The sequence below is a fragment of the Natrix helvetica genome, assembly GCF_964273705.1.
Source record: "Natrix helvetica genome assembly, chromosome: 1".
Lineage (NCBI taxonomy): Eukaryota > Metazoa > Chordata > Lepidosauria > Squamata > Natricidae > Natrix > Natrix helvetica.
In genome coordinates, this window is record NC_138548.1 from 160429808 (window position 1) to 160440593 (window position 10786).

At 41.2% G+C, this 10786-nt stretch overlaps 1 protein-coding gene across 4 annotated transcripts in view; it reads right to left on the bottom strand.

Annotated features, from left to right (window-relative positions):
* Positions 1-10786, bottom strand: part of GALNT3 (polypeptide N-acetylgalactosaminyltransferase 3) — a 39206-nt gene that overhangs the window by 16967 nt on the left and 11453 nt on the right. For all 4 annotated transcript variants that reach the window (XM_081957151.1, XM_081957153.1, XM_081957152.1 and 1 more), the window contains 4 exons: positions 9076-9225; positions 3029-3263; positions 1194-1311; positions 633-833 (listed from right to left, as the gene is read on the bottom strand). In XM_081957151.1, the coding sequence (XP_081813277.1) occupies positions 633-833; positions 1194-1311; positions 3029-3263; positions 9076-9225 (704 nt within the window). The remainder of the gene's footprint in view (positions 1-632; positions 834-1193; positions 1312-3028; positions 3264-9075; positions 9226-10786) is intronic.

The window sequence follows — 10786 nt, forward strand, 5'->3', positions numbered from 1 at the left end:
TGCCTAAATGGAGAACCTTACTTCTTTCACCACTGAATTTCACTGAATATCATTGAATATTGTACTTATCCAATATACCTGAGCACACACACAGGCACCGAGCTAGAAATCAGGAGACTATGAGTGAATGAAAGCCAGCTGAGTGAATTTGGGTCAGTCACTCATTCTCGACCCATGACATCAGGTTTGGGTGATAAATTAGTCAATTCTTGTCACAACCAATGGATCAACATTCAGTTGATCCAAGAAAAGCAGACCCCGCACTTGTGGGAAGAATGCTAGAGGAAATAAAGCATAGTTCTAGAAGTAGCTTTCTAATATTCATTCAATTGATTAGTTCTAATTTATTTAAAACATATTCAAATTTTCTCAACTCTTTCGTTTTGATTAATGAAATTCTTCCAAAAGATTCCTCCAATTCTAGTCAGATGGATAGACAGATGGGCCTGACTCAATCACTCAAGTTCTGAGATTATAAAATATTAAGTAAACTATGGCTATTATTCTATTCAGTATTTTGCCAAGCAAAGCAAATCATACACATACATAGTGCCTAAATAAATAATAATTTTTGCTCACCAAGAATTTCAATGAAGCAACTGATTTCTAATACCACCACCATCGCCACCTACTTGTTTAACAATTTTTGTTGCTTCTGTGTTTCTCCGATAAAATATATATTTATATTCATCCATCCATACTTCTGCAAGGCGAACTTGATTGCGGGTAATCACTTGAGTCCCTTTTGGAAAGGTATGGGGGCTCTTGCTGCGAAACACATGACCCACAACTGAGCAAGGTATAATTTCCAACTGCCCCCCACACTGCCACACCTGAAAAATACAGAGCTGTACTCAGTAAAACCTTTAGTAGCTGCTATCAGGTCAGAATGCTACAGGACCACCTACGTACTAAGAAGATTCAAAGTGTGGCATTGCAACACAGGTAATACTAAAACAAAGTAATTTTTTTTTAATATGAACTAAGCATGAATTAATAATGTACTGACCAAGCCATGGATACTACTTCTAGAATCTACACATCATTTTATTTTCCTAGGCCATCATTATCACATGGTTAGGTTAATTTATCTGCTCTAACTGTAGAGTGGAGGTAAAAGATTTAAGAAGTTTTAGCCTAATGCAGACAGTCACGTTGCCAGTAAAAGAGATGTGAATACTCTATTAACTTACTCGGAAAGACATTTCTAGATTTTCTCCTCCCCATATTTCCATTTCTTCATCATAGCTTCCAATTTTATAGAAATAGTCCTTTGATATTGAAAAAAGACCTCCTGCAAAAGTTGGTGTTCTGCCAGAGAACGGGAGAGAAAATAAGAGAGAGAAAGCTTTATGAAGCCAGGAACTTCTCCATCTAACTGAAATATATTATTGTTTTTTTTTTATATATGACCGTAACCTTATCTTTCTTCAAATAAATATGATCAACTGAACTACCACCACCAAGCAAATGCATCCAATGTTGCACAAGTGTAAAATCCCTCGTACAACCTTACTAATTCTGTTCTTTTGCAGTCATATCCCAGCTTCTTGAAGAAAATTTGGAGTGTTGTGAAAGAGCAGTGGGATTTATTCTATTCTAAAAGAACAGCCTGTCAGTGAAATGACATCACTAAATATAACTCTATATCGAAGTCAGCAAAAGCAACATACCAACAGCAGTGGAACATACATTTATGAAAATGACTGACTGCTATCTGAACTTATACTGTGATCTATTTCAAAACAAGAAACAGACAAGAGCTTTCCTGAGGTTAAAAATGAGAACTTTTGATATCTGAGGATAAATAATCTTATTTGATTTGACATTCTTCCAGCCTAACGTAGTAATATTGCTACCGTAATATTAAATCACTGAGAAGTCAACATGTTCCATAACTTTTCAAAAGTCAGTCATTGTAAAGAAATCAAATAAAATCTAAATTTCAAGTGAATTATATCTAGGATCCAATCTGGGTCAGTCACAGGGACCAGAGGTTTAGACTTCCAAGCTTTCAGACTTATTATTCTCATAGAACTTCTTTCTCTCTCTCTCTCCCTCCCCCTCTATTGTGAAATGGATTACTGTATAGACATACAGCAGTCAGTCAGCAGTCTTGAGAGAGAATTTCCCTGAGGATGGTTTCTAGCATGAGTCCAAAATTTTGGAAAATTAAACCTCTGGTACCTGTGACTGACCCAGATTGGATCCTGCAATATTTTCCTGGAACACATATACACTATATTGCCAAAAGTATTCGCTCACAACTGATTCTGATGATGTGGATAGGTGAGCAAATACTTTTGGCAATATAGTGTATTTGCCTTCATTTGTGAATTATATCTAGCCTATATTCTGTAATATTCTAAACGTTCTAAAATCAACTCTTCCCCATGCACAATCCATTAACAGTTAATGAAACTATTGATCCTTGGCATCAGCCTTTGTTGAGATAGACCAACTTTTCAAGCAGTGTCAGGAAAGAGCTTTCCAGAGATTCCACCATTCTACTTTATTGTTGTAGGATGTATTAACCAAAAGCCTTGTCCAAAACCTTCACCCCTCCCCCATGACAAAAAAAGTCATGGTGAGGCTGTTCTGAGTTCATTCCTTATACATCTTCTTACTTTCTCAGAGCTGAATAAACATTACATCTCTCCCATCTCCTTCACAAACCCTGAGGAAAATTTCTCCACATCCAGGCATACCAGCATGGAATTCTTTCAAAGATTGCATTGCAGTCATTCAGTTATGTACTATCTTTAATTTATTTATTAAATTCATTTGCCACCCACTTCTCATTTCTAAGCAACTCAGTTTTTACACTGAGTGGATAGAACTTATTTTTTATTAATTTTTGCACACATTAAGTGGACCAGGCTCTCTTTGGGGACAAATAAATATATTTAAGAGCTGAAAACTGGATAGGCAGATACAGAATATAAAAACATAGAACTTTTTGTTCTTTTGTATTTTATTCACAGAATAAGCATAACAAAACTATCGATAAAAGCGTTTCATTACTTACTTAATAGGATAGGTTTCATCTTTCCTTTTTTTGTTTTCATATTCTGGCAGAGATTCCCAGCCAAAGGATAAACTCCAGTCAAAATTTCCTCTGTTGTGGTTTTGACCATAAGGAGAAGGTTTATTAAATTCAAAAGTATTGAGGTCAATAGATGAAATATCAGGGCTTACAACACAAGTATAATTTTCAGCTATTCTGGATAGTAAAGGTTCTAGCCATCCATAAAAGCACTCACCTAAAAGACAGAAACAAGCAAACAGTTTTTCCACCTGCACAAGAACATTTCAAATACACTTCAACTATAGATACAATTTTAGTTCCTGAAAATTATTTTTAAGAACCGTTCTGCAGGACACTTTTTAAAAATCAATTTGATAAATACTTCAAAAGTTTATAAACAATTATCAATAAATAGCACTAAATATGTATTGTCAAGGGAAAATATAATTAATTTTAAATCATTTTCCTAGTCTAAAAGTTATTCAAAAAAGTTAAATGTGTCTGAAGCCATATAGATTAATATTGTAAAAAAATCTTGAAATTTTAATTAATCCTGTGAATAAGCCAAATATAATTTTATTTTATATTAAATGTATTCTTCAGTTTTCAATCTTAATTCAATACTGTTATTTTGGTAAATAACAGCCAAAATATTAACAAAGGCAAAAAGAAGGGCAAGAACAAAGATTTACACAGATGTAGATAGATTCAAGATTCTTCTACTTTGCTTTAATTTAGTTTATGTATGAAAATGGGTAATTAAATCTGTGATTAAACCTGGATGCTTTTCTGAAATCAGCAAAGTCTAATTTCTCATTCAGCTGCAGTTCTTTCAGCAGCATATGTATCCATCAACTGCAGAAATGTTTTCAGGATTTAAAAAGTTGTCCCAGGGAAATTTCACAAAAAATTCTAAAGCAGCTGCACTTTCTATTCATCTTTCTTATACATTTTAGAAGTAGCTAAGTCTAAGTCCTGAGAAATGGAAACACAACACCTCTGCCTACTACTGTACATAAAGGTAAGAAAGCAAAGTAGTAATATTCAATTACTAATTCTGTTTCCTCACACTCAACTCTCTTGTCAAAAGTCTAAGTATTCAAAATAAAACTTCTAATATTTTTTCCCTATTTCTCCTGTTTACTGGAAGGAATTTTGAATTAGCCAAGAGGAACATTAAATTAAATTAAAAGTACCTTTTCAAACATAATGTTTAAAATTTAGTGATCATACCTAGGAAAGAAGAAATAATGAAAAATAGGACTTTATTCCTTTTTTGGGCTAATTAGGAATTGGTATTTGGTCTAGCCAAGATATCCTATTCTATCCCATTTTTTTAAAAAATAAGCTTAAATCTTAGTATGTATACTTCTAATTGTGCCTTCATTTGTTCTTTAACAGATTCTGGCAATGTTCACTAGTTTTTTGTTAAATTCTGGCAATATTTACTTGTTTTTGATACTATAAAATTATATTGGTTTAACCTTTATTTTGAAAAGACTAAGCTCTGTTGGTGCTTGAAAGCAAACTGTTCTTGAATTTTAAATGTGCAAGGAATTGGGAGCCGGTTGTTATTCAAGGAAAGAAAAGTATTCCATACAAGTTCAGAGATGTTTTTCTTTCCATATTTCAAGATCCTGAGACTGGCAGTACTCCTGGTCAGAGTTCATAAAAGTTTTAGAAGACCTGATAGAGCAATCACTTCTAACAAGTGAGCAGTCAGCAGCATTTGACATACACTATATTGCCAAAAGTATTCGCTCACCCATCCACATATTCAGAATCAGTTGTGAGCGAATACTTTTGGCAATATAGTGTATTTAGGTGTTATTGGAGAGGCATGAATGGTTTTAAAAAAGGGCAGAGAACACTTGTGGTTTCTAATTATGGAGATCCACAGTACCTTTTACCGGGCACTGGTTTTAGTTTTATTGTAATGGATAAAGATAGGGTGAAGGAAAAAATGTACATGTGATCATATTTTTTATCAAATCACTATTTATGTCTAACAATTCTCTGCCAAGAATTCACTTACTTATTTGGAATTACTCAATTATTAATAATTACACCTGACATCTGTCTTCAACTCTCTTTATTAGAAGTGTACCTTTTAAGTTCTGAATTGCTAAATAAGAAGCTATGATGGCAGCATCTCAATGTTCTCAAATAGCAGGTTAAATGATGAGTGGGGGTATGGAATTCTAAAGCTTGTCTATTTTCTCAATTCCTCTGTAACCCTATAAAAATCCCAACCACTTTATGTATATTTTATGCAACTGAGATCTGTCTTCAACTCTCTTTATTAGAAGTGTACCTTTTAAGTTCTGAATTGCTAAATAAGAAGCTATGATGGCAGCATCTCAATGTTCTCAAGTTTCAGAAACAGCGGGTTAAATGATGAGTGGGGGTATAGAATTCTAAAGTTTGTCTACTTTCTCAATACCTTTGTAACACTATAAAAATCCCAACCATTTTATGCAACCATTTGCATGCCATATTTTGTGATGTAACCCCATGTATTTAAATACTGATTTGACAATCTATCTTTGATTTTTAAGAAACAAAAAACTATTTCCCATCCCAAGAAGATGAAAAATGTCATCTGCAATGCTCCTTTTAAATTTTAAAAAAATAATTCAGAAGAAAATCACACACATACTATATGGCCGTGATGGTGAACCTATGGCACGCGTGCCACAAGTGGCACGCGGAGCCATTTGTCAGGGCACGCAAGGCGCTGCCCTGTCAGCTGGCCAGCGCGCATGTGCGCGCTGGCCAGCTGAATTCACCTTTTTAAAGCTATTTTTCGCCTTCCCCAGGCTCCAGAGGCTTTATAGGAGCCTGGGGAGGGCGAAAAGAGCCCCTCCCACCCCCCACGGAGGCTTCAGGGAACATCCGGAGGCTTCCCTGAAGCCTTCGGAACACTTAAAACCACCCTCCGAGCAACCCGGAAGTGACTTCCGGGTTGCTCGGATGGTCATTTTAAGCACTCTGAAGGCTTCAGGGAAGCCTCGGGACGGTCCCTGAACAGGCACGAGACGTGCATCTCCATCTCCCGGGCCCGGATCGCCTCCGCCGCGTGGCGCCTCAGGCTCGGCGTCCTTGCGCCCGGCCTTCGCATCGCTGCCGCCGCCGCCACCGCCGCTAGGACGGGCTCGGCCGAAGGGAAGTCCGTCGGGCCTCGGCCGCGCCGCCCTCACCTCCTACTCCTCCTCCTCCTCTAGCCGCGCCATCGCAAGGATTAAGGCAAAAGAGGGGGGACGGGGAAAGCGAAGGGGGCTTTGTTGTCCTCCTCCTCCTTCTCCTCCTTTCCCCCTCCGGCTCGAACGCGGCGCCGGGGCCCGGCAGGCAGCGAACGAGTCGGAGCCTGCCGACTGGAGGAAGAGGGTGAGAGGCGGGTCCTGTGAACGGCGGCAGCAGCGGCGGCAATAGTCGTAACTCGGCGGCGGGCCGCCCCGGCTGGCAGACAAAGGAGGGGAAAGGCGGCAGACAGCCGAGTTGTGACTATTGTCGCCGCTGCTGCCGCCGTTCACAGGACCCGCCTCTCACCCTCTTCCTCCAGTCGGCAGGCTCCGACTCGTTCGCTGCCTGCCGGGCCCCGGCGTCGCGTTCGAGCCGGAGGGGGAAAGGAGGAGAAGGCGAAGGAGGACAACAAAGCCCCCTTCGCTTTCCCCGTCCCCCCCATTCGCCTTAATCTTGCGATGGCGCGGCTAGAGGAGGAGGAGGAGGAGGAGGAGGCGAGGGCGGCGTGGCCGAGGCCCGACGGACTTCCCTTCGGCCGAGCCCGTCCTAGCGGCGGTGGTGGCGGCGGCAGCGATGCGAAGGCCGGGTGCAAGGACACCGAGCCTGAGGCACCGCGCAGCGGAGGCGATCCGGGCCCAGGAGATGGAGACACACGTCTCGTGCCTGTTCAGGGACTGTCCCGAGGCTTCCCTGAAGCCTTCAGAGTGCTTAAAACGACCATCCGAGCAACCCGGAAGTCACTTCCGGGTTGCTCGGAGGGTGGTTTTAAGTGTTCCAAAGGCTTCAGGGAAGCCTCCGGACGTTCCCTGAAGCCTCCGGGGGGGGGGGCGGGGAGGCTCTTTTCGCCCTCCCCAGGCTCCTATAAAGCCTCTGGAGCCTGGGGAGGGCGAAAAAATCATGCAAAAATGGGCGCGTTGTGCGCGCATGCGCACTGGGGGCGCGTTGCATTATGGGTGCGGCACGCCCGCACACGACCCCCCCGCGCTCCCCCCACTTATGGCACGCGAGCCAAAAAAGGTTCGCCATCGCTGCTATATGGCTTTATTTTATTGTATTTTAGCATATTTTTCACATTATTATTCCTTTAGAGACGCAGAGTATGTCTTGCAGTTAAAACACCTTGACCTCGGAATATTCATTCCAATCTGGAAAAGAGCTCACCTTAAGCACCTTGATCCTAAAATGAGCTACAGTAGCTTCCCTAAGTCAGTGCATCCTAATTTTAGATTAGACAGAAATTCAATGACAAAAAGAATGTTGGTCTTACCTGAACGTATCTTTTCTGGGGAAGAGAGGGAGTGGTCACGTGTGGGTATTCTCAAAGCCTGATTGGTCCAAAGACTGAGAGTAAACTTCTTAAATACTCCTGCCTTCCATTCCTGCCCAATTTCCTCGAAGGCGAACATCAGAACTGGAACAAAAAAACAACAACACAAACCCCAGGAACCACCTGGCCTCCCCTTGGCCCCAACAACGCAAACAGGGCGGGTCGTGACCACTCCCTCTCTTCCCCAGAAAAGACACGTTCAGGTAAGACCAACATTCTTTTTCCAGTGGAAGAGAGGGAGTGGTCACGTGTGGGACATACCAAAGCTCAGTCCCAAGGGGGGGAAACAACACACAACCAAAAGCTATGGCCCAAGGGGAGTATCTGCCACCACCCTCTGTAGGACCCTCTGACCAAAGGAAGTATCTTCCAAAGCGAACGAATCCAGACGATAATGTTGGATGAACAGGGTCGGAGACGCCCAAGTGGCGGCCCGGCAAATGTCTTCAAAAGGAGCCCTAGTGGCCCATGTGGTCGCGGCACTCCTAGTAGAGTGGGCTGTAATTCCCGACGGGACAGGACGTCTCGCCGCCCCGTAGGCCTCCCCGATGGCCTGCCGTAGCCAATGGCCAATGGTAGCCGAGGGCACCCTAGCCCCCAAGGTCCTAGGTTGGAAGGAGATAAACAAGGCCTCCGACCTACGAACCTCCGCAGTCCGTCGGACATAAATGCGCAAAGCCCTACGAACATCCAAACGGTGCCAGAGCCTCTCCCTATCATTAGACGGCCCCGGACAAAAATCGGGCAGGACAACCTCCTGCGCCCTGTGAAAAGGAGTGTTCACCTTTGGGAGGAAAGTAGGGTCGAGTCGAAGAACCACCCTATCCTGGTGAAAATGGCAAAGATCATCCTTGGATGACAGAGCACCCAGCTCCGAGATACGTCGGGCTGAGGTAACTGCCACTAGAAATACCACCTTAAGGGACAAGAATCTCAGATGAACTGAGCGGAGAGGTTCGAACGGAGCTTCGCCCACACCGTGAGCGCTCTGTGGCGCCAGACAGCGCTTCATTTGTCGCTGAAGAATTAAAGCGGCCTTATCTCAGCTGCGCAAGGAGCCTGGCACCCCTGCAACCCCGGGGATAGGGCTAAGGCTCCAGCCCGCGGAGGAGAGGACAAGCGCCCCCCAGCCCCCCCCCCAACCGCCCGAGGCAGCAAACTGTCCCTTAGGCTGCAGCTGTAATCTGGAATTTAGTAAGACTTTTAAAGTATCCAATTAAACCGAATTCAAAATAGATTGAGACAAAAGAACTTTCCTACCTACAGACAAAACTCAGAACAGTGCTTAGACCAAAAGACTGCGAGGAAACTGGGCAGGAATGGAAGGCAGGAGTATTTAAGAAGTTTACTCTCAGTCTTTGGACCAATCAGGCTTTGAGAATACCCACACGTGACCACTCCCTCTCTTCCACTGGAAAATAGGACAATATTACTTAGTGCTCCTGTAGTGTTCAATGAGCTATCTAGACATACTTACAGTGTGCATCCAAAAAAGTCAGGGTTTCTCCAGTAGCTACTGAAGCACCTAACAGTCGAGCAGTGATAAGCCCCTTTCTTTCCTTTTGTCGGACAACTTTAACTATTTGGAATTGTTTCATATAGTCATCCAGTTTATCCTGCAAGTAGTCTGAAAAGAGAACAAGTCATTTTCTATACCTTCAACAAAAACAATGTCAAAGTTTACTTGTGAGGATCGATTCATCAGTGAAGAAAATAAAAAATGATGTAATTTTTCAATGACGATGGTTACAGTTCTAAAAGCTTCCTTACCATCTGATTAGTAAAAAATGAACAAATGATCAAATAAGTGCCACCTTAATTCAGCAAAACTGTAATTGCTAACACCTCCAATAAAGTCAAGCTTTGGCAAAATTTGGTGCTTTTGGAAAAAGTGATCCAAATGCTTAGTTGGACTCAAATGAACATTTTGTATCATTTAAAGCAACTTGGCTTTACAATCAAGCACTTTATAACTGAATATTATTATAGGAAAGTTACATTTTAAAAGAAAAATGAAAGATTAGCTCATCCTGACTTAGAGACTATGGCCAGTGCTTTAAAGAGAATAAATTGTTCATAGAGAATATTGCTTAAGAAATATGTTCTCAATATGAATTACTGTGTGATAAATGTGTTATCACATTTATCACTCAAGGAAGGCAATAATATTCCACCAAGTCCTACATATACACAATCCAAAATTGTAATCTTACACAATGGACTACAGACACTTTCAGAATATTATCCAACTGCATGAATGGTGGCGGCAGTGTAATGCAATAGGAACAATCAGCAGCAAGACAAGCTGTTCTAATCAGAATGATGCTTTTAGAAGACAGAAGAAAAAGTTGGAAATGGACAACTGATATACTAGGAAATACTTACTGATTAACAAGACAAAGGGGCACATCCTATGTCATATTCTACTATGTATATGATTAAACATGTAATATCAGCTAGTTATTCCCTTTGATAACAAAAAAAAAAAAGATATTGTTGATTAGCTCAGAACCAAGATAAATAACTTATTGCCCACATATGCCAGCCCTTCGTTTGCAGTACTGAGCCTCCCCCACAATTGCTTTAATGGCTTGAGTTACTAGTTAGGTGATGAGAGAAAGAACGTGCATCCTGTATTTCAACAATATGTTAAGCCAGTAATGGCCACTGTAGGGGAAGAACCACCAGGATGAATTGATGCATTGTATTCTTTTAACATGAACCTAAGCAAGTGTAGCATGCAAGGACAATCTGTGACTTAATTCAGAAACATCCATCTCCAGCTTCGCAATGTAACACTACATATGATTTAGAATTCCATCTCCTTTATTTTCCATCACCAAGAAACATCTTCATTAGAAAAAGTGTTCCTGCTTTATAGCATAACAGATCTTCAAGAAAGAGCAATAGTTTGGCAGTAATTTATCAGGTTTGGCATCGAATCAAGCATTGCATAAAACCAACTAGTCCAACCATACTGTTAAAACAATTTGGCACATGATTTCCAATTCTAGCTTGATCAATTGAGATCTAGATGTAAAATAATCTTAACCATAATTTGACTTGGATTGAATTGAGCCAAAAAGAAAGTGAAAACGAACTAATTCAGCTTAAATGCATATGTGGATGTGTCTACATTGTGCAGATAGACCACAATTTACAACCAGAGTTTGGATTGAAATTTCAAT